The following is a 23,831-nucleotide window of genomic DNA, read 5'->3' on the forward strand; positions in this document are numbered from 1 at the left end:
AAGGTGGAATATTCTATATACATGCACATCCTGGCACAGTTACAAATTGATACCTCTTTTCTGGAGGTGATTCAGCAGAGGCTGAATTTCTCAGGTCCAGTAGGCTGGCTGTGGCCCTCAGAATTTCTTTATCTGGCCCTCAGAACTCACACCAAGCCACACCCACTCTGCCTAGGCCCCCCTGGACCTGCCCCACACCCCACTTTTTTTGCTCAGCTGAAACGTGAGCTGAATCCCTGATCTCACAGTAGGCCCACCTTAACCAGGGCCTCTGAAGTGGATCTTAGGTGCCACAATTAGGGCAGCAGCAGGCCTAACAGGATCCTGGAGTGAGGCCAATTCTATGAGGTGGTGGTGGCAGCGGATGGTGACCACTGGAACTCATAGGGTGGAAAACAGGGAGTCCAACAGTAGGTGGCGCTATAGGCTATGGCAGGTGGAGCCAACTGATTCCAGGTTTGTTCCCTCATCTACTGGATTCTATAAGGGTAACAAAGGCAGAAGCTAACAGGCAGTGCCACCCCCTTGACTGGCTGAATTTTTTTTATAATGAAACAATGAACAGGGTGGTGATACATTGACTACTGCAATTGACACAATATCACCAAGGCAACTAACTGTAAACGAACAATAAACTTCCATAAAAATGGCAAAAGTAGTTTCTTTCCAAAATAGGTTTTATCTTAAACAATTCCAAATGCAGTGACAAAGAGTCCACTCGTGATTTACTCAGACGTCGTTCCGGTAATCAGACATTTCGTCGCTAAAGAGGGAAGGCAGTATGTAAACGGCTTAAAGCAGGGGTATATCTGTCCCCATCTGCATGTTTCCATCAAGAGGAGCGTAGAAAGAGGACGATGTCCTTCAGTTTGTTAAACGGTCCATGGACGCCTTTAAATGGTCCTTAAAGACCTCCCTCTTTAAGGCTGCTTTTAAATGGGTGGCCAGTGGCTGTTACTGGGGTTTTGGTCTATACAGCCATATTAATTCGCTCTGCTTTCTTCATAGTGCATCATACTGATTTAAACATAACGAAAAGGCAGTTTTTAACCAGGGGTTTTAAATTGTACTGCAGTGTGCATTCTTGCTTTTGAGAAGCGGTTTGTTTGAAATGAGGTTTATGCACCTTTCCAATAAAAGTATTTGTGGTAACAGCTCACATGGAGATTTGCACTTAAAGGAAATGAGACTTGCAACAAATTGTTGCAGTGCATTTGTCCAACGGGAGCAGTCCCCGTTAGTTTAACAGCCTGTGGCTCTGGAACATGTGTGCGCGCCTTATTAGACATTAGAGTGGGGTATGTTGTTCTTGGAGTGGGGAAGGCGTAGGCTGCCCTCTTTTAAAAATACAGGGATTGGTGGTTTTTTTCTTTTCTTTTGCAAACAAGGCTCCCCTTCTCTTTGGGGGGGGGCACGAATCCTGATGAATTTAGAGGTGCAGGTTTTCTTTTGTGTCTTTTATAGCAGGTGTGTCAAAACCTTTTCAGAGGCGGAGAAGGGTGTGTGTAGAAGGGAATTTATTCACCTAAAGACTTGCAACTTCCCCAAGTCCTATCATGATAAATCCAATACTGGCTTCATCACCTGCCATTCCAGACGAAGCTGCCCATTTTTCTGCTGAAAGGGCCACTCGACTCACTGCTTACGTGAAACGCAGAGAGCTCTTCGCTCGATGTCTTAAGCAACCCAACTCCATCGGAAAAGCACCCGTTTTCCAACCGTGCAAACAAGTACAGAGCGGTGGTTTGCTTTGTGTCACAGGACGTCGCAAAACACCAGGGGAATGGTCAGGGATTGTGGGAGCCTCACTAGTTCAGAAGATCGATGCATACCATGCATAGAAAGAGGTTTCGTCAGAGCAGTGGTCTTAGAATCATAGAATCAAAATTTGCTTTTCTGCGAATTTTGCAACGCAGCTTCACAGCAAAGTACTGTGTTAAAAAACAAAGAGCATTTTTTAAAGGATAAAGCTTGTGGTAAAAATGCATATAACAGTGTAAATAACATAAAATGTGTTGTATTAGAATAATAGAATCATAGAGTTGGAAGAGACCACAAGGGCCATCGAGTCCAACCCCCTGCCAAGCAGGAAACACCATCAGAGCACTCCTGACATATGGTTGTCAAGCCTCTGCTTAAAGACCTCCAAAGAAGGAGACTCCACCACACTCCTTGGCAGCAAATTCCACTGTCGAACAGCTCTCACTGTCAGGGAGTTCCTCCTAATGTTTAGGTGGAATCTTTTTTCTTGTAGTTTGGAACCATTGCTCCGTGTCCGCTTCTCTGGAGCAGCAGAAAACAACCTTTCTCCCTCCTCTATGTGACATCCTTTTATATATTTGAACATGGCTATCATATCACCCCTTAACCTCCTCTTCTCCAGGCTAAACATGCCCAGCTCCCTTAGCCGTTCCTCATAAGGCATTGTTTCCAGGCCTTTGACCATTTTGGTTGCCCTCCTCTGGACACGTTCCAGTTTGTCAGTGTCCTTCTTGAACTGTGGTGCCCAGAACTGGACACAGTACTCCAGGTGAGGTCTGACCAGAGCAGAATACAGTGGCACTATTACTTCCCTTGATCTAGATGCTATACTCCTATTGATGCAGCCCAGAATTGCATTGGCTTTTTTAGCTGCCGCGTCACACTGTTGGCTCATGTCAAGTTTGTTCCCACAAACTGGTAAGCGTGACTGTGATTTTTGCCAGCCCTACCGGGAGATGCCTGAGATCTTGGACTTTCATTCATGCAGAGTAGATGCTCCACCACTGGGGTACAGTTGGGTAACAATATATTAAAAAGCAAAAAAACAACAACCCCAAAACCCTTAAGTCAAGAGAACTGTCAACCCAAGACACTCTTGTGTACGGCCTGTCCAGAGTTGGTGTTTAAATACATTAGCCAGTTCTGATGGCCTCCCACCTGGGCCACGGCAATTCCAGCAAGCACGTTATATAATAGATTTGTTTTCAGTTTACTTCAATTTTTTCTCACCTTTCTTTCCAAGGAGCTCAAGCCATCGTACAAGGCTCTCTCCCTCTCCGGTTCCCCTGGTATTCAGAGCCGATACTGGAAGTAGGATGCAGCCATTAGTAGCTTTATCCTCCGTGAATTTGCCTAATCGCCTTCACTACCCTCTTGTGGAATGAGGGTTTGGTAGTGTATTGTCTTGTATCACATCTGGCCTCTTCTCTATTTCTTTGCCCCGTTTGGCATCCAATGGGTTCACAATCTGCTGCCATCTGCGCTCTATATTCAAAGCAGTACCATGCCCCTTTAAGCAGCCACAGCTTCCCCCAGAGAATCCTGGGAGCTCTAATTTGCTAAGGGTTCTGGGAGTTGTTAGGAGACCCTCACAGAGCTACAGTATTCGAGTGGTTTAATAGTCAATCCTTCCTCCCAGGGAACTCTGGGAATTGTAGTTCTGCAGGGGAAATAGGGGCCCTGACAACTCTCAGCAACTGTATGAAACTACGGTTCCCAGGATTCTCAGGGGGGAGCCATGACTGTGTTGTGCAGATGGCTTAGAAATGAACAGTTGTGAGCTGCTCTAAGAGCGGGATATAAACAAAAAAATCAACTACAAATAGTAGTCCCAAGGTAGGGGTGATTAACCAGTGGCCCTCCAGATGCTGTTGGACTCCAACTCCCATCAGCCCCAGCCAGCAGAGAGGAATGGTGGGAGTTGTAGTCCAGCACCAACTGGTCAGCTACAGATTTCCCAGCCCTCTTCTAACATAGGGAAAACATGCCTGGCTCTGGAAACATTTCAGCACTCTTTCACCGCAAGGAGTAGAAACATGCACACTTTTTTTTGTTTGATTTTACTATGCATATTAATAAATATTCTTTATTTTTAAATTTTGCACATTGCGCTTCAACATATTACATCCAGAACATTTTTTTCCTCTTTTTGCAAATGGATGTCTACTTTGTAAAATCTTTATATTGAGTTCATTGTCATTTCTGTACAGAATTATAAGTACAACATTACTTTTGCCACTAAGTTGCTTTTTTTTGTCTGTTTGTTAAGTGTCACAGTTAAGAGAAACATTGAATGAAAAGACAGAGAGAAAGAGAGAGACAGAGAGACAGAAATGGCTTAAATTATGAAGGTCTAAGGGCTTGCCTCAATCTAGCCAAAACTAAAGATCCAAGCCTGAAACGGGGTGCCAGGAGGGGTGGGAGGGGGAAGAAACCCAAAATTAAAAGTTATCACCTCCACCAGCCTCCTGCACAGGAGTGGGGGCATCAGAGAGAGAAAAAGAACAAAAGGAAACAGAAAGCCACATTGATTTTTTTAAAGGTAAGATTTTTGTTTAGTTGCTAAAGAAAGTGTTTTGTTTTCGAAGACAGAAAAGGCGCAGTAGTCGTCTCAAAAGATTTCATTGAAAGACAGAGCTAATTTTATTGGGTTTAGTTCGCTCCGGCTGTCGTCAGCCAGCCGCTACAAACCGGCCTCCTGTGATCGTTCAAGCGGCAGTATTTGTTAAATTTCTCCTTCAGGTGCTGGCGGTACTGCTCTCTATTGCTGTAGAAAGACTTGTTGTTTGCCATGAACGACTGGATCTCGTCTTGCGAGATGAAGATTTCCTCGTCGGAAGTGCATTCGGATTCATCCTGCAAATGAGAAGAGGCGACGGAGGGAAGGTGAAAAAAAGGACATGTAGGGCACCCCGATGCTGATCTCAACCCTACTTTCTGCCCGTTTCTTAAACTTAACAGGTGGCATTCTATGTTAGTCCTATTCAGAGTGGACCCGCTAAAAGTTAACAGAAAGGTAGAGCCGGAAGGGATCCCCCCAGGGTAATCTGATCCAATGCAGGAATTGAATCTATAGAACCCCTGACAGATTGCCACCTGACCTCTGGTTAGAAACCCCCAGAGAAGGAGAGCCCCACCACCTTCTTCAGATGAATGTTGGAAGGCTTAGGACTGATAAAATCGTTTTTCAAGCAGGGCATAAACTACAGAATTCACTCCCCCGGAGGCAGTGATAGCCACCAACTTAAAGGTAAAGGTACCCCTGACCGTTAGGTCCAGTCACGGACGACTCTGGGGTTGCACGCTCATCTCGCTCTATAGGCCGAGGGAGCTGGCGTTTGTCCGCATACAGCTTCTGGGTCATGTGGCCAGCATGACTAAGCCGCTTCTGGCGAACCAGAGCAGTGCACGGAAATGCCGTTTACCTTCCCGCCGGAGTGGTACCTATTTATCTACTTGCACTTTGATGTGCTTTCAAACTGCTAGGTTGGCAGGAGCAGGGACCGAGCCCGTCGCGGGGATTCAAACCATCGACCTTCTGATTGGCAAGTCCTAGGCTCTGTGGTTTAACCCACAGCGCCACCCACGTCCCAGCCACCAACTTGGGTGGCTTCAAAAGAAGAAGGGACAAATTCATGGCGAAGGAGAGGGCTATCAATGGTGACTGGCCATCAGCCTGGCTACTGTGAGGACAGGATGCTGAAACTAGATGGGCCACTGGCCTGACCTGGCAGGCTTGTCTTATGTTCTTATTCAAAATACAGAGCCGATATTTGAGGAGCTGGTGGCTGGGCCTAGAAAACTTGCCACTGACTAAACTGCTGGTCCATGGGCACTGGGAGTGTGCTTTGCTTCACCAAAGAACAACCGGAAGCTCACTAGAAGATCGTCAGGTAAGGGTGTGGTTCTCGCAAAACAGCCTGGTGGGCCAACTGGGGAGGCCTGACGGGCTGGATACCTCCCACCCCTTGGCATTTTAGCTAGCCCAAGTTGCTTAAGGCTCAACACTTCAGCAACAAAACCTTTGAGGACGGCTCAGCAGCTAAGAGGCAAACCAATGCAGCCCTCTCGGCACCACCATCCACTCAGAAAAGGAAGCCTCTCCGGCTACTTACGAGGAGTTCCACCAAGCTCTTGGCACCTTTCCCAGAGTCTGGAGCAGAGGCTGCCTCTGGAAGTTCTGCGCACGACAGCGCCGTTTTCCTGTGCTCCAACCACGGCTGCCCGCCCTTCTCTGCGCGGCAGCAGGTGTCGCTGTGCGGGTCTTTGGTCTTGTCCCGATGGAACTCCGTGTGCGTGGCGCTGCCGGAGCTCTCGTGGCTACTCGGGTCTACGGTGCAGCTGCTCAGCTTTTGGATCTGAAGCCGGAAACCCGCGTCCAGGGAAGGAAGGGAGGGTTACTCATTTATAGGTAAAGGTAAAGGGACCCCTGACCATTAGGTCCAGTTGTGACCGACTCTGGGGTTGCAGCGCTCATCTCGCTTTATTGGCCGAGGGAGCCAGCGTACAAGCTTCTGGGTCATGTGGCCGTTTACCTTCCCGCTGGAGTAGTACCTATTTATCTACTTGCACTCTGACGTGCTTTCAAACTGCTAGGTTGGCAGGAGCAGGGACCGAGCAACGGGAGCTCACCCCATCGCGGGGATTTGAACCACTGACCTTCTGATCGGCAAGTCCTAGGCTCTGTGGTTTAACCCACAGCGCCACCCGCATCCCTTACTCATTTACACCCACACCCAAATTGGGAGCAACTGGCGGTGTGCCGTGGAGTCACCCTCCTGACAGCGGCTCGGCTGCCACTCACCGAAATGGGGCAGGAGCAGGGGAGGGGAAGGGAAGGGAAACCTTGTTATGGCATGCAGCTGGCTGGTGACCTTGGGCAGGTTGCCATTCTCAGCCTAACCTGCACCTCGCAGGGTTGTGCTGGGGATTAAATGGGGTAGGGGAGAAGGACGTATGTCACCTTGCACTCCTTGGAGGAAAAGCGGGACAAAAATGTGACGAAATGAAAATGAAATTCATTGGATTTGGTTAGACTTCCCCTAGATGACATCGGACTGTGGAAGCAGCACGTGGCCAACCAGAGCAGGCTCCCCGAGTAAACCTCAGACTTACATGTTCGGCCTCGCCCTTCTTGCTTTTCTTTTTCTTCTTCTTGCTCTTGCCTTTCATGTTGTTGTCTTCCGAATTTGCCCAGCACTCCACACAGCTGTCCCCGTCCTCCTCCTTGTCCTCGCAGCGATGGAGGCAGGGGTCATCGCCTGCCAGGCAGAAGGGGGTCCTCTTTAATGAAAAAGAAACCCTGGGGCCAAGCACAACCCTCCAGATCGCTTTCTCTCTGGCTGTTCCCAGGAGACACACAGGCCCTACTCTGCACCCTCACTCAATGCTTGCCTGCCCTCTTGGCTTGCCTGGATGGTCGAGAGGGGTGTGTGCATGTGTGAATAATAATAATAATAATAATAATAATAATAATAATAATAATAATAATACATTTTATTTATACCCCGCCCTCCCCAGCCAAGACCGGGCTCAGGGCGGCTAACACCAAATATAAAACAATTGATTAAAATACAACTTAAAAAACTAGATTAAAATACATTAAAATGCAGCCTCATTTCAGCAGAAACTCAAAAACTTTTTTGGCGGATGAAAACGTCAAGTCTTCACCAAGGCTAACTATCCAAAGTGGGCCTACGTGGGCCAGAAAAAAGCCAGGGAAGTCCCCAAGGAGGAGATCCATCACAGAAGGAAAAAGGAAAAAAGAAAGGGGGGGAGGGAAGCTACTCTACAAAGTTTACATGCATTGCTCTGCTTGCGTTTGCCTCTGGTCCCTGCCCAGCCAGGGCTGATGGGAGTTGGAGTCCCACGGCCTCAGGGGGCCCGCAGGTGTATCCTACCCCACCCCCTGCCCCACACCGTTTTGCACCAGACCTACCGTTTTCGTCGTGGTTGCAAATCCCTTCGGTGCAAGCGATGTCCGAGCCCTCCCGAGACCCCGTTTCGCTGCCCTCCATGCTGGAGGAGTAGCCACAATCGCTGCCATTGCAATGTGCAGATAAACCTAGAAGGGAGGAACAGAGAGAGGAAGGAAAAAAGGGGATTGCTCAGCAGAGCGAAAACATATTGTGTAGCATCAAGGCTGAGAGTATTCTGTGAAGATTGTTTTATTTTTTTACATCTATACACCAGTAAGAACAATAGTTCTGAAGAAAAATACTACACTTTTGAAAATATCATGCCCTCCTATAGTTTAGTAGAGCTAATCCCTCATACTGCAGACATCTGAAGGCAGCCCTGATCCGGGAAACTTTAGATTTTTTTGGTGTGTTCCTTTATACACAGATGGAAGCTGCCTGGAGTGGCCAGAGGGGTGGAGTACAAGAGAATACTACTACTACTACTACTATTACTACTACTACTACACTACTACTACTAATAATAATAATCTATAATAAACAGCATTTTGGAATCCTGGTCTAGATCAAGGAATGGATCTGTTGCAAACTTTACAAATGACTATGGTACTTTAAATGAGGTGTTTTGAAGGGCATGTGCTGGAGGTAGAATACAACACACAGAGTGTTTTCAGTCCACTTTGTATATACAGTGGTACCTTGGTTCTCAAACTTAATCCATTCCAGGAGTCCGTTCGACACCTGAAACCGTTCAAAAACCAAGGCGCGGCTTCCGATTGGCTGCAGGAGCTTCCTGCACTCAAGTGGAAGCCGTGTTGGACATTCGGCTTCCGAAAAAACATTCACAAACCAGAACACTTATTTCCAGGTTTGCGGCATTCGGGAGCCGATTTGTTCAACAACTGAGTCGTTTGGGAACCAAGGTACCACTGTACTCTTATTTCTGTAAGTATCATGTTGTAGTTCTCTGGTCTGCCAGTAGGTGGCTGTGCTAACTGCAGCATGATGACAGAATGGCTGGCAGGCAAGGAAGCAAGTGGGGCAGGTGTTGGACAGACCAGGTGAGCTGCTGAGGAATGACATTTAAAGGAGGGGGGTGGGAGGCGATTCAGAGTGGCTTGCTTGCAAGGGAATGTGGTGGGGGTTTGGTGTGAGCTGTGGAGGGAGAGTTGCGAGGGAAGGAGTGGTGGGTTGGTGAGCAGCCCCTAGGAAGCATAAAGGTAAAGGTAAAGGGACCCCTGACCATTAGGACCAGTCGTGGCCGACTCGGGGTTTTGGTCTCTTCTCGCTTTATTGGCCAAGGGAGCTGGCGTACAGCTTCCGGGTCATGTGGCCAGCATGACTAAGCCGCTTCTGGCGAACCAGAGCAGCACACAGAAATGCCGTTTACCTTCCTTCCGGAGCGGTACCTATTTATCTACTTGCGCTTCATGCTTTCAAACTGCTAGGTTGGCAGGAGCAGGGACCAAGCAACGGGAGCTCACCCCGTCGCAGGGATTCGAACCACCGACCTTCTGATCGGCAAGTACTAGGCTCTGTGGTTTAACCTACAGCGCCACCTGTGTCCCTTTGCAAGGCTTAAGGTAAAGGTAAAGGGACCCCTGACCATTAGGTCCAGTCATGACCGACTCTGGGGTTGCAGCGCTCATCTCGCTTTCTTGGCCGAGGGAGCCGGTACAGCTTCCGGGTTATGTGGCCAGCATGACTAAGCCGCTTCTGGAGAACCAGAGCAGCGCACGGAAACGCCGTTTACCTTCTCGCTGGTGCGGTACCTATTTATCTACTTGCACTTTGACGTGCTTTTGAACTGCTAGGTTGGCAGGAGCAGGGACCGAGCAACGGGAGCTCACCCTGTCGCGGGGATTCGAACCGCCAACCTTATGATTGGCAAGTACTAGGCTCTGTGGTTTAACCCACAGCGCCACGTGCGTCCCCCTAGTAAGCATATATTGTTGCAAAACATTTGTTTCCATATTTCAGTGTAGAAGGGTTCCCTAAAGAGCGCAGACCAGCTCAAAATGCATCAGAGCTGAGGATTAAGAGGAACAGTGCTGAAGTTTTGCTGCTTGAGGGGTTCTCCCCCCAAGACGAATCCCGCCAAATTCGAACAACATACCTTTCTTTATTTTGGGTGAACCCAGTAAAGTGCCAGCAGTGGGACAAGTGCAGGAAGTGTTTTCGTTGGTCACAATGACCTCGATGCAGCTGCCTCTCTCCTCTGTGCTGCCGCAGGCTTTGCAACCGCTTTCCAAGAAGTTTTCCTGGAGGACGAGAGGGAAAACATGGAGGGCAACTGAAGGACAGAGGGCAAGAGATGGGCCCGGACTCAACCAGCGACAAGCCTGTGCAACCAAATTAAAAATGTCATTTGAGGAATTCCTTTTCTCAACGCAGGCAGGACTGGTGGTTTATTTGTTTATAAGGCATTTACATACCACTTGAAATTTAGAGGCAATCTCTAAGCAGTTTACCAAACAGTGATGAATACAGCTAACAAAGAAACTGAGAATCTAAATTACAAAGCTCTGCAATATTAAATGAAAAACTACAGTATATAAATCTCAGAACACAAAAATATACTGTAGCAGCACATTTTGAGATCCCTATGTCTGTTAAGACAGATCTAGTGCAACAGCAGTGTTTGCCAACCTGGTGCCCTCTAGATTCAACACTGTTGCTGAAGGCTGAGGTGACCTTGGAGGCTAGGAGTGCCTTTTTCCAGCTATGGCTGGTTCACTAGCTACAGCCCCTGTTGGGCAGAACTGACTGTACTCCATGCTCTGGTAAATTCCAGGCTGGACTACTGCACTGGGCTCTACGTGGGGCTGCCCTTGGAGATGACTCAGAATCTTCAAGGGGTCCAAAATGCAGCAGCCAGTTTGCTGGCTGTGATGCCCTTCATATCTTATATAACCCTTCTGAAACAACAGCGTGGGTTGCGGGTTCCTTTCCGGACCCAAGGAGTGGACGTACGAAGTTGGAAGGCCAGCACTTACCTTCTCCTGGCTCCTCTCCTTCTCCTCCACCCCTTGCAAGGGAGCGGGGATCTCGCACGCACACTTATTTTTTCTCCGGTTCTTGCGCTTCTGGCGCTTCTTCTCCTGCTTGAGCTCTCGCACCCGCTCCTCTTCGGAGAACTCCTCGCAGAGCTGCTCCAGCCGGCTGATGCCCTGGACTCTTTCCACGGCCATCTGTGCAGGAAAGAAAGGGAGGAGGAAATGCTCAGTTGCATGAGCCTGGGAGCCAAAGGGAGACTTGGTTTTCTTTTAAGACTTTCTTTCCCCAAAGTGACTATTGTGACATCTTCTCAGCTTAAAATGCAGCAACACACTCTCTCTCTCTCTCTCTCTCTCTCTCTCTCTCTCTCTCTCTCTCTTTCCGCCCCACACATTATACGCTCAACTTTTGAACTCTAGTCTTCTCCAACAGCTCTTAACGTCTTAGTTGCAGGCAAGTGGGGAAAATCCACCCTGTTTTTTCAGTACCTCGAAACTTTTGCGCAAAGCATCAACGCCAAGGTAGAACAGCATCTGCCAAGTCTGCTCCTCCGCCCTCAGCTTCTGCCAGATGCGGTGCAGCCGTTCGTAAAGATGGATCCCCAAGCAAGTCAGGACCTCCTCTTGGGCGATGTCGATTGTCTTTGCATGTCTCTCCCTTCGCCTGGAGGGTTAAAGGGTTAACAAGAGTTGTTAAAGGCGGGGGGTTTCCTCCCGATCTGCCAGCCTTGGGCAGATCTCCTGCAACTCAAGTCTGCTTTAGAAGCCATTTTTGGAACAGGGAAAGGACCAGAGGTTTATTTACCAGTGTAAAACCTCAGCACGGCTACCAGGGGGCCAGTTATATTGTTCTTATTGCAAAATGCTTTTTAAAAGCTGCCACTAAATACTTTTAACTCATGGCTACTAGTCGCGATGGCTGTGCCCTACCTCCAGTGTCAAAGTTGGTACATTTCTGAATACCAGCTCTGGCCGTCAAAGAAACAGCTCTAAGCATGCTCAGAACCAACTTATGATGATTCTGACATGGTCTAAGACAGGAATGTTCTCAAAGCAGTCCTGATTCCTCTCGTATCTGTTCCAGGAGCTATGCTGGCCTCATAGGAAGAGTTGGAGTGGAAGCCTTTCCAGTGGGAATGAATTTCACAGAGTCCAATCAGTCCCATGTGTTGTTTTTTTCTACATAAGACACACACAGGAGCGACTTGTTTGCCACCGCTGTATTTTGGATTAGAACTGGGAGTGATGCAGAGATCTGACAGGTTGGCCACTCTGAGAACAGCAAGCTTTGGGTCTGATCAAGGGCTCTTTTGATGTGCTTACGATCTTTGGTGGTAGAGAAAGCGCCAGATTTAGGGGTGTATAATAGTAATAATATTGAGAACCATTTAATAAAAGCATCTGTACCAATCGGAATTAAAGCTGTTTGTAAAGAGCCAAGAATGCTGTATTATTTTATTGTTGTTAGCCACTCTGAGCCCGACTTCAGCTGGGGAGGGCGGGATATAAATAAAATTTTTATTATTTTTATTTTATTGAAGTATGCGGATAGTGCAGGGTTTGTTGTTCCAAGCATCAGATTGAGACCTGGCCCTCCCTTTGCATTCTTGATACAAGCCTTCGATCCAGGGGACTACACCATCCGCTTTGTGTGCCCAGCTGGGCTGTGCCCTCAGTTGTCTGCCTCTCAAAACAGCAAGTGGTCCTCCAATGTCACATGGCAGGCTGCTTTTGAAAATGACGGAGACTTTAAAACGAAAACAGGTTGTGATGTGGCGTGGAAATGGGGCAGTGGTGGACGGCGTCTCCGAAGCACCTCCGAAGAGGGATATGGGACGTGGATTTGTTCCACAGGCCACCTTTGACCTCTGCATCTGACATCACAGGGCTGCGCAAGCCTTTACAACAACCGGGTGGCTGCCAGTGCACGAGGCTTTGACTGAGGGCCCCTACATCTGGCATCATATGGTATCAGGTGTAGGGCTGGTGGGCCTGGCCTAAACAGCTCACAGACCAAATGGGCAGGGTCTTTGTCTCAAAGCCTAAACTCTTATAACGTGTAGATCAAACAGCACTGTGAATTCCAGACAAAGACTACAACCACAGATGTTTTGTGTCTTTGGGAGTTATGCCCAAGCAAATCAATTGTGGGTATACCTGTTCATCAAGGTGCAATTAAGCAGTCAACCAGCCCCCGCATCCCTGTTTTATCTTCCCCACCCCTACAGGCTACTTTCTGACATGTGTGCAGGTCTGCGGAGCTGTCAATCGCATGACGTAACGGCTTGCAGAGAGCTGTGTGCAGCATTTTGAAGCCCTGACAATCTGTGGAGGCTTTGGAAAACTTTGCAAGAGCGCCGATGGGTCAGCCAACTGCCAGGTCTTGCAAAAAGCCACACAGCTGAGTGGAGATAAACTGGAGCCCGGAAAGGTATTTGAGAAGCATCATCTAGTTATAATGAAGTTTATGCCACATGCAGGTTAATATGCCAGAAAACACACACACATAAAAAATGGCATTCATTGCACCATCACCTATGCAGAGGAGAACCCTGCTAGCAAATTGTTTGGCCTAGGTTTCTACACGTCCTCAGAGCACACACACAAATACTTTGGGTTTCCTGTTCTTGCAGCCCAGCATGTGGAGGAAATCACAGCAACCAATTCACAACCGCAATTGCTGAAGCCGCTTTGCAAAAAGAAAACTGCCCAGCAACCAGCTGAGAGAGGCATGCACACTCATTAGCGGACAACTAAAGCCATCCCAACCAAGTGCACCTAAGCTCAAAAAATGTAATTTAAAAACTTCTCTTCTTGCACTCCTAACCTAGTTGCAAGCAAGCATGGAGGGGGGTGGAAATGTGGAATTCACTTGTTCAACTTACATGATTAGAGGAGGATGAAATAATGCCTTCTGTTAGATCTATTTCCCTGCTGCAGGGACAATGACAGAAAGGCATCCCACACCATTTCTTTCTCTATTTTTTAAAGCAGGGGGTACAAATATAACTTGTTTTAACGTAAGGGAACAAGAGGTATGATAGGAAGAGCTGTCCAATGATATTTTGAGTGAGAGAATCTGCGGTCGTAGACCTATAACATTATCTATTATTATTTATTAAATTTCTAGACCGCCCTTCATCCAAAGATCACAGGGCTATTTACAATATAAAGACACAAAAATACATACCATAACAAATAATAACCCCCCTGGAGCTGCTTTTGTGCAGCATGTCAATATTCCTAAGTAAAACTGGAGGCAGTAGTTCTTTTGAATACCAGTTGCTATAAATCACAGAAGGGGAGCAGGCACATGCATTTGGGTCCTGCTTTTGAGATTCTCATTTGGGCACCTGGATGGCTGCTGTGAAAACAGGTTGCTGGGCTAGATGGGCCACTGGCCTCATGCAGCAAACTCCTATTTCGTCAGTCAGCAAGCAGACAACCATTTTAAAAACCACCCAAAGGCACATCTGACCTCATCGTACACATTTCTTGCACAGGCCTTTAGGGGTGGGGAGATCAGAATATCCTTCCCATTTCATGCGTTAAGTACCTCTATCTATTTATAAGAATACTTACTGGGGTATTGCAGTTTCATTTAGAAACATGTATGTGATGTGCAACAATTGTAATGCAACTAAGAAAAACCACGCAAAAATTAATACCACCAGCTACTGTTGCGGAAAATGTTTTTTTCTTAGTTGTCCACATAAACCTGGTGGCAATGAACAGTTTCAGTTTTGTGTCCATGTCAGAGGAGCCTTTCCAACTTGGGGGGATGACCAGCAACACTCCTGAAGGTGATCTCCGCAATCAAGCTAGGATATAAGGGTTTGGGCAAGGCAACTCGATTAGGGCTTTGTAAATTAATACAAGGACCTTGTCTCCGGCTCGGCCATGGACAGGCAGCCAGGGCGCATGTTTTAATTGCGCTGAGCTGTGTGTATAAGCAGCCCTGGGACCGCAAGGCGAAGGGCTGGTTAAAAATAGATGCAAATAAACAAAGCTAGAGGTTTGCCTGCAAGTCAACACACCAAGTTAAGGCCCAGATGACACTGCAAACACACACACACACACACACAACTCGGAAGCAGCGCTTGTGAGAGGAAGGTGAGCTTGTCTCCCCACAAAAGGGTCAACAATGCAGCAGAGAGAGATGGAAGAGAGGCACGCACACCACATGTATATATCTGAAATATACATTCAGTAAAAAGGGGAAAAAATATGTTTCAAAAGGAAGCAAAAGTGCTAGATAGCCCACTCTAGCAAATTACATACTCATACCCTCCTGCGAACTCGGGTTCGGCTCGGCCAAGGAGGTGGGCGATGAAGTCGGTCTCGCAGCAGACGTGGATGTGGCGCTCATGGGGACAGCAGCGCAGCCCCTCGTAGAGCGCGGCACAGTAGCCCTTCTCTTTGCTGCAGTCCAGCTCGCCGATAAGGATGGTGTAAGCCCGCAGGACTTTGTTCTTGCAGTCGGTGCAAAACCTGTTTGGAAAGGGGAAAGAGGGCATGTCATCTATGTAAAGGCCTATCTCTGGTTGGAGGATGAAGGATTGGTACACAGGGACAGAGGAAGCTGGATTCAGCGTAGTCCAGCCATCTAGGCCAGCACTGTCAACACTGACTGGCAGCAGCTTTCTTTCTCCAAACCTTTATTAGGCATTACAGATATAGACCATCTTAAAATATACACAAATTTTAAAATATATACAAAGAAATAGTCAGGCAAAATATATAGTAACAGAAATTTTTCATTTCATTGTCTTCCCGCTAAACTGTGCCATTTACCACTCCAAGAGATACTATTGACCGGGACTTAGCCACCCTTGCAGTTAACTCCAGATTAATATCAGACAGGTAGAATCTGATATTTTCTTTGCGCCATGGTAAACTACCCAAAAAGGGGGATAACACATATTTATGCAGCTGGTTGTACAGTAGACAGTAGAAAATAATGTGTTCTACAGTGTCTGGCACATTCAAATAACATCCGCAGTGTCTATCATTTCTAGGGATGTATAAATATCTGCCCTTAACAAAAGCTGAGGGGAAAACATTCAGTCGGGCTAATATAAATGCCCTGCGTTGGGCTGGAATTATTAACTATGAGATATAAGTGATCCTGTTACCGGGTGTATTTAAACCATAGACCCTGGGGGAGCAAATTTTATTTACAGCCGACTCAATGTTTTGTTTTTCAATATCCCTTAATCTAATTTGGATATTGCGATAAATATATTGCTCACTAGAATTATACAATAATTCCAAGTCAATACCAAAATATCTAATTTAGCTGAGTATGAGTTGGAGCCATCTGGATTTATAGGAGTCCTTAAGTAAATTGGAAAGCGGACTCAGCCAGTGTTTTATAGTGCTAGTCCACGCCCAATATTCCATCATGTGTAAATCTAATTCTGCACACATCGTCTCAAACTTGACTGAATTAGGGAGCCCAATGATACGTCTCAAGAAACTTGAGTGTATCTTATCTAAATCACTTTTATATGCTTGTATCCATATTGGGATCCCAAAAGGTACCTGGGACGACACTTTAACTTGAAAATTCTGAAAGCCAGCTGGTATAAACTGGTTACCTCCAGTTATAGAACTGGCAGCAGCTCTCCAGGGTTTTGGGCAAGGGACATTCCCAGCCCTACCAGGAGGTGGGGATAATTAAACCGAGGGCCTTTCGCAGACAAAGCAGGGGCCAGCTGTGACTAAGCCAAATCTCGGCTGGAGAAGCCAAGAAACAAGGGAGCTTTGTGCACCCACATGGAGCCCCCTAGGCTCCTGCTCCGCTCCTGGAATGGAAAAACCAGGAAGTGTCCATTAAACCATGGTTTCTCATTACATCCGAACCAGGAAACTATGGCTGCAGACCAACCAAAATCAGAAACCACATTGGTGAAAGTTGGCTCCCAGATTCAAAAGAATGATACCAAAACGGATGTCAAAATATTTTAGAAGACGTGATTAAAATCAAATTGCATTGTTTGCAGCTAATTGCTAATGCCTATGTTAACTGAACTTTTCATCTGGTAAGAAAAATAGTCCAGTTAAGGCAACAGGGCTGGGTGAACTCTTTGCCCAGAGTTGCTACCAGACAGAAGGAACCAGGAGCTCCCTCCTGCACTATGTGGCTGCATCTTGAATCTGGGGTGGAACAGACCGTTCCTCTTCCCTTTCTATAATCGCAAATTTTAATTTGTACCTGCATTAACAGCGCCACTGCATCTTTTTGGTTTTGGTTTTTTTGTTCACTGTGACAAACACAACTTATCTATTGCTTTGAAAGAATTTATACAGCACTTAATAGTTCAAAAACCTTTTTGCAAAAAACAAAACAAAACTCAAAGCAAAACAGAGACACACAAAATCTGGGTTGCATTCAACTGAATTAGAGCAAAACCTGTTAGAATTAACAGAGTGAAGCTGTGGCATGTCCATTAATTTTCATAGGTATAATCTGAGCAGGACTAATGTCGGATACAACCCCCTGTGTGTCGTTTTAATGCATCTGGGTCCTACAGGGACCAGCTTCTGCTCATCATCTTCACCCATCATGCTTTTAAGCAGGGGTCTCATCCAATCTCAGACTGTGCCAGATGTAAAAGAAGAATTGTTAGGGCGCTTCCAGGCAGGCGCTATTGTCAGGCTGGATCCAAACCACATACTGGGGAAAATTGGATTATACAATTAAAGCTGATTTGGAGCTTGTGCATCACTCACCTTTTAAAACATTGCAGACTTTCTACATTAAGTACAATGTCAAGAAGCAGTATTTATTTGTTTATTACATTTACAGCCCACCTTTCCCCCAGAGAGCTCAAGGCCTATATGCTTCCGCTTCCTCCCCATTTTCTCCTCACAGGAAACCTGTGAGGTAAATTAGGCTGAGAATGAACAGCTAGGCCTGAGGTAACCCAGTGAGCGCTTTGGGGCTGAGTGGGGATTTGAACCCTGGTCTCCTAGGTCTCGGTTTAATGCTCTAACCACTGCACCACATGGTGCCACAGGGAAATGCTTGATACAACACGGTATAACCTCAGTGCAAGCTTTGTACAAAAGCTAAATATTCAAGACGCCTGGGAGCCCCGTTCCCCCCTCTCCCTCAGCAGTCTGCTCCTCCAGGAAGGGCCCCGTAAGCTCCTTAGCTGCTGACGCAAAAATATGTTACATGAACTCTAAGGAGCTTCAGAAACTGGCCGAGATTTCACACGTGCATATAAGCCGTTTTTTAAAAAATCAAAAACCCACCTTTGGAGCAACTTTGCTGGACAGAGAGGGATAAAGAGACTCAAGCGCCACGCTAAGAAAACACCCTTTTCCATTTGCTCACCTGTGTTTCCGGAGGTAAGTTTCTAATGTTTCTAACAGACAGCTGGAGTCGATTAAAACTACTTCGTCTCTGCACTCCTGAGACATCAGCTCCCACACGTCCATCCAGCAACCCCTGCAGGGGAGGAGGGGAAAGTGGCGCGGGTTAAAGCAGAACGAAGCCGCCCCAAGTGTGGAGGGCTGGAGGCAACGGGAACACACCGCGCCCAGAGCCCAGGTGCCACCGGTTCCCTTTACCTGGCTGCTCCTTGGAAAGGTCCATAGTAGAAAGTGATCCTACACCTGCTCTCCTTCCTGTCGTCTTCACTACTTCGTTTATCTGCACCTAACTTCTCTGCACTCAGGGCGCTACTGTTCCCTTCGCTGCAGCACACAGTGTTAAGACAAGAATTTAGCGGCTACGTCAGTGGGCACAACAACTCTCCTGACCCTTAGGAGCACCATTCAAAGGGCTGCTACAGCTGACCCTGAAAGCCCTAAATGGCTTCACCCCCCATCATCCAGGCCGGACACTGAGATCCAACTCCAACGGCCTTCTACCATTTCTCTCACTGCAATATGCGTTTTTAACTTGGTATTTTTACTCTGTGAACCACCCTGAGACCTTGTTATGAAGGACAGTATATAAATCTAATAAATAATAATAATAATAACAACCAGGGAGAGGGCCTTCTCAGTTGGGGCGCCCGTCCTGCGAAATGGCCTCCCAGCAGACACCTGAAGGCAGCCCTGTATAGCAAAGTTTTCAATATTTAATGTTTTTATATCTGTTTGAAACTGCCCCGAGTGGCTGGGGCAACCCAGCCAGATGGGCAGGGTATAAATAAAATAATAATAATAGTTGTTGTTGTTGTTGTTAATTATTATTATTATTAGTAGTAGTAGTAGTTTTTCCCAGCTCTTGGGGTTCAGGGGAAAGCAAAGGAACCTCATTCATTTAAAAGCCCCACATCAAATGGAATGATTTCCTTCCAACCCGGGAGCAAACTGTAAGATCTAATGCAGCCTTACACACTTGGTGCCTTGCAGATGTTTTGGAGGACAGCTGCCAATAGCCCCAGCCAGGACAGCAGTGTTTGGGATTGCCAATCTCACCTGTCCCAGCCAGCACTAGGAACTGCAATCTGAGAGCACCAGGTTGTGGGAGGCTGATCTAGCACCATAGCGGTATTTTGGGGGAGGGGGACAAAACCCCACAACCATTTGAATAAAAGATACTTTTGAAGCAGAGGTGGAATGAACACCAAAGACCTACTTTTCCAGGAGCCTGTTATTTGAGGTCTGCTGCAACAGCCTCGGCGGCTACGCTCTGTCTCCACGGTGCGAGGCCATATGCCTCAGAGTACCACTTGCTGGAAATCGCAACCAGGGAGGAGTGAGATGATGCAGTCCAGCCCTGCTTTGGGCTTCCCAGAATAGGCATCTGGTTGGCCACCATGGAGGCAGGATGCAGGACCAAATGGGCCCCCAGCAGGACTCTTCCCAAGACTTTGCTCTGATTCAGCAGAGCTCCTTTTATACTCTTATTTTGGATGACTTGTAAGCAAAACAGCTCAAGTCAGGCTACCAGATGAGGCTTGTCTTTCTAGAGTCACATTTGCCGGAGGAGGGGGGGCAGTTTCTACTTAGGTTTATTATGATTTATTAAATTCTACCCCACACCACCCTGCCACCCAAAAGCTGGAAGGTGGGCCACCTGGTGGGATGATTTATTAAATTTGAATTACTACCCTCCATCCGTGGAGCGGTTCACAACATAAAGCTACAATATATTGAGACAGACTGCTTTGCTTTTCATACCCGCGCTTTTAGGATGTCCCAGAACTATTCTGGGCACTTTAACAGAGCATCCGTGTATGGGCATGCTTCTTAAACTGTGTGTTAAACCTTGCGCATTTCAGCTGCCCTGCTTCTTCCACCCCAATTCCTCGCTGCCCTGCTTCCAGCAGCTTACAAAGTCACTTGGCTGGGAAGGTGCTACCCCTCCTGCTCATGGAAGAGCCCCCTTTCTGGCGTCTGCACAGAGGGACGCTGCTTCTGAAGAACTTACCCCAAGGGCTTGGGTTTGTGCGTGTCCAAGGAGTGCAGCTGGCACCTCTTGTTCTTCTTACTTTTCGGAATCGCATCAATCATTTCATTTAACTTGGACCTTTAAAAAAAAAAACGCCAGAGAGAGGTATAGAAGATATTGCAGAAGCCCGCTGTGCAATTAATTTACGGCCGAGTATTAGCATTAGTATTAGGGATGCGGGTGGTGCTGTGGGTTAAACCACAGAGCCTAGGACTTGCCAATCAGAAGGTCGGCGGTTCAAATCCCCACGATGGGATGAGTTCCCGTTGCTCGATCCCTGCTCCTACCAACCTAGCAGTTCGAAAGCACGTCAAAGTGCAAGTAGATAAATAGGTACCACTCCGGCGGGAAGGTAAATGGCGTTTCCATGCGCTGCTCTGGTTCACCGGGAGCGGCTTAGTCCTGCTGGCCACATGACCCGGAAGTTGTACGCCAGCTCCCTTGGCCAAAAAAGCGAGATAAGCGCCGCAACCCCAGAGTAGGCCATGACTGGACCTAATGGTCAGGGGTCCCTTTACCTTTTTATTAGCATTTTACAAGGCGCTGCTGCTCACGAGTTAAAACTTTGTAAGGTTGCCTTAGACTGTTGGCGGGTTTTATTTCCTTCCTCCCACGTTTCTTTTAACAAGGTTTGTGGTAACGTGGAGGTGGGCTTTTTCACTGGCGGCACCAGTGTCCTATAAGGCCCGCCCTGCTGAAATACGAGAGTCCCTGACCCCCATCAATACTGGCATTCTGCCGGCTCCTGCAGGCGCACCTCTTTAGGAAAGCCCTCTCCGGAACTGAACTTTTGGTTTCATCGCTCTGTTTTGGTTGCCGGGCTTTTGAATTGCTTGTTTTGTTGCCTATTTTAATTAAGGGTTTAATTAATATTGTGTATTTTAATTACAGATCGGTTTTACCATTTTAAACTGCTGAGAAGCCATTCTGGCATATAAATTAATAACAAATTAGTAACAGCAACAAATTATTGTTGTTAGTAGTAATAGTAGTTCCTTCCATCCGTGATCTGCTTTTACACCAGGGGTGGAGAATCAACAGCCTTCCAGATCTTGCTGGACTCTATTCCATCATCAGCCCTAGAAAGCAGCTGTTGGGTCAATGACAGGGATGATAGGAGCTGAACTCCAAGATAAGACTCTTGGAGGGGGTTGGACTAGATGACCCTTGGGGTCCCAATTCTATGATTCTGCCATAAGCCAGCCCACAAACTAGTGACGGCCACACTGCCCCCTTCAGCGTACCCGTGCACGTAGAACAGCGTGTAGAGCTTCTTCGCATCCCTCATGCAGCTCGGAGTGACAGAGAGGACTCCCTTGGACCCGACGGTGAGGGGTTCGAGGGCAGGGTTCCCCGACTCCACGAGCTGAGAGAAGAGGCGCTCCACGCTCCGGCGGCAGCCAACGCAGGGGACAAGCTGAGAGAGAGCACTCAAGACTTCGCGCGATGTCACCATCATGGCAATATTCAGGTCCTGCTGCTTGAGCATGCTGTGCCGCTAGGGAGAAAGAGAGAAATGAGCTGCTGCTGCTGCTTCTCTCTCTTTTTGTAAAGGCCTGATTAAATTTATTCTGTTTCATTATTGCATTTATATCGTCCCACCTTTCCTCCAAGCAGCTCAGGGTGGCGTGCTTCGGTTCCTTCTGCATCTCTTTGACATCCTCACAACAACCCAGTGAGGTAGGACAGGCTGAGAGGGAGTGACTGGCCCCAGGTCACCAAGTTGAGCTTCATGGTCAAGAGGGGATTTTGAACCCTGGCCTGCCAGGTCCCTCTGATACTAACCACTACACTGCAATGCAGAACTCTATACACTGAAGCTGCACTCTCTTCCAAAATGTATCTCCTTGGCTCCACAGTAAACAAAAGAGCGCAGGTGTTTTTTGTTGTATCCTGCCTTCATTCAGTATATTGTTCTGCATTTGTTTTTATCTTTTACTCCTGCCTCACAAACTGCTTTTTTTTGTTCATTTGCATGCTAAAAACTCACTGCCATTAGCAAAAGGGTTTCAGAGAAGGGCGATCAGTTGAAACACCTTTTGTAAAGAGACATGGGCCCCATCCACATGATACATTTAAAGCAGTATCATCTCATTTTAAACAGCTGTTGCTTCCCCCAAAGGATTCTGTGGACTGTAGTTTGTTACAGGCACTGAGAGTTGTTAGGAGACCCCTAATTCCTGTCCTCTCGTGGAGCTACAATTCCTAGAGGGGTTTAACAAGCAATCCCTCTGCCGATGGAACTCTGGAAAATCAGAAAATTACCTCTATGCAGTGACTACATAAATAAGCCATGGCAATCAGCTTTAATGCCAAAATTAATTTATTGTTTAAGATCAAAAGCAGCAGGATATAGATGGAACAAATTTCTGAAAGTATGGCCTTTGCTTATACTGAGCAACTTTCACCTCTCTAATATTCCATGTGGTTTTGAGATGTTTAATGAGATTAAACTTATTTTTTTTAGTGTTAGAAACACACATGCTGCTAAAGACAATCCAAGGTTAAGTAAGAAAAATAAAGAATGGATAGGGTTTTTAAAAATATCAGCACAAGCTAAGATTTTTTTTTTACACCCCCCTGACTGTAACACAGTAAGTTTGCAATTGTGAAATAAATATTTTTCTTTTCTTAATCTTTGTTTTGGTGTTGTGGTTATAACAATCGTAATCACGGTAGAAATGTTTTGTGGTTTTTTTCTGCTGCTGCGGTCAAAGCAACTAAACATGCCGTGGCATTTGTCCAATAAAGCAACAAACGAACAAATGCACAATTTAAACAAAAATGAAAAAAATCTTAGGAGAGCAATCACATTACTGGGAACATTTTGGTGCTCGGCTTTCGAGGTGCATGGCAGCAACCTACCTGGATGAACTGCTTTAACTGCGCCCCACTGTGCTGATGCCCATCAAGGTTAAGCACGTTATCAGGAAACTCCATCACCATCTGCAAGGAAAAAAGAAGACACCGGAATGAGGCCTCCAGGTGTCACACACCCAGCCAGATGCCACTGGAGGGGTGCAGGGGGGGAAATCCCAGAAAAGGTTGTAAGCAGTGTGAAAATGCCAAAACCTGAGATGAAATGGAATAGTGCATTTAGCAATGATCTTGATTTTAAGCAAAAGTTATTTTCAAAGTCCGACCATATATTGCAGCAGTCTTATCAGACTCAAAATCCACCTTTTAGCCAAATATGCATTTGGGGACCCATTTCCTAACATGTTACCATATACCTGCCTGGCGGTAGTGCTCTTGTTGCTACTCACCTTGGACCACGCCACTGCACTTCAAAGCACACCCAGATTTCTCCTGGGCTGGATCTACACTGGCCTTCTAAACGTTTTCTTTTAAAAAACACGTTCTATAATGCTCAATAGCGGTTTTCCATGGCCGGTGGCTTGCTGCTCTGCAGCGCCCTCTGATGTCGCATTTTAACAATGCATTTTTAACATTATAAACGACAAGTGTAGATCTGCCCCTGGTTCCCACTTTCTAGAGATCCTTTAGATGCAGCTCCCCTCACTCGTAATCATTTTCACACCATGTCGAGAGATCTGCTGCACTGGACAGCATTTATGCTCCTAGGAAGGTAGGCAGCAGCCTTGCACAGCGTCAGCCCACTGGTCCCTCTAGCTCAGGATGGTGTGCTGTCGGACCACAGCTTCCATCATCCCCAATCATTGGCTACACTGGCTAAGGATGATGAGAGGTGTAGCCCTACCCAAGAACTCTGGTCTACAC

At 46.9% G+C, this 23,831-nt stretch overlaps 1 protein-coding gene across 7 annotated transcripts in view; it reads right to left on the reverse strand.

Annotated features, from left to right (window-relative positions):
* Window positions 1-4,380: 4,380 nt before the first annotated feature.
* The window catches only part of GGNBP2 (gametogenetin binding protein 2), a 32,781-nt gene continuing 13,330 nt past the window's right edge, over window positions 4,381-23,831 (reverse strand). For 4 of the 7 annotated variants that reach the window (XM_081844122.1, XM_081844123.1, XM_081844126.1 and 1 more), the window contains exons 3-15: window positions 22,956-23,036; window positions 21,335-21,588; window positions 20,070-20,168; window positions 18,257-18,382; window positions 18,021-18,134; window positions 14,957-15,166; window positions 11,165-11,339; window positions 10,676-10,870; window positions 9,796-9,940; window positions 7,700-7,825; window positions 6,877-7,022; window positions 5,877-6,119; window positions 4,381-4,617 (exon numbers count right to left, since the gene is read on the reverse strand). In XM_081844122.1, coding sequence (XP_081700248.1) covers window positions 4,414-4,617; window positions 5,877-6,119; window positions 6,877-7,022; window positions 7,700-7,825; window positions 9,796-9,940; window positions 10,676-10,870; window positions 11,165-11,339; window positions 14,957-15,166; window positions 18,021-18,134; window positions 18,257-18,382; window positions 20,070-20,168; window positions 21,335-21,588; window positions 22,956-23,036 — 2,118 coding nt within the window. In that variant the 3' untranslated portion in view covers window positions 4,381-4,413. The remainder of the gene's footprint in view (window positions 4,618-5,876; window positions 6,120-6,876; window positions 7,023-7,699; window positions 7,826-9,795; window positions 9,941-10,675; window positions 10,871-11,164; window positions 11,340-14,956; window positions 15,167-18,020; window positions 18,135-18,256; window positions 18,383-20,069; window positions 20,169-21,334; window positions 21,589-22,955; window positions 23,037-23,831) is intronic. The other 3 variants (XM_081844124.1, XM_081844128.1, XM_081844127.1) reach the window with 3 other exon arrangements.

The sequence above is a fragment of the Podarcis erhardii genome (genome assembly GCF_964252035.2).
Source record: "Podarcis erhardii genome assembly, chromosome: 16".
NCBI classification, from domain to species: domain Eukaryota; kingdom Metazoa; phylum Chordata; class Lepidosauria; order Squamata; family Lacertidae; genus Podarcis; species Podarcis erhardii.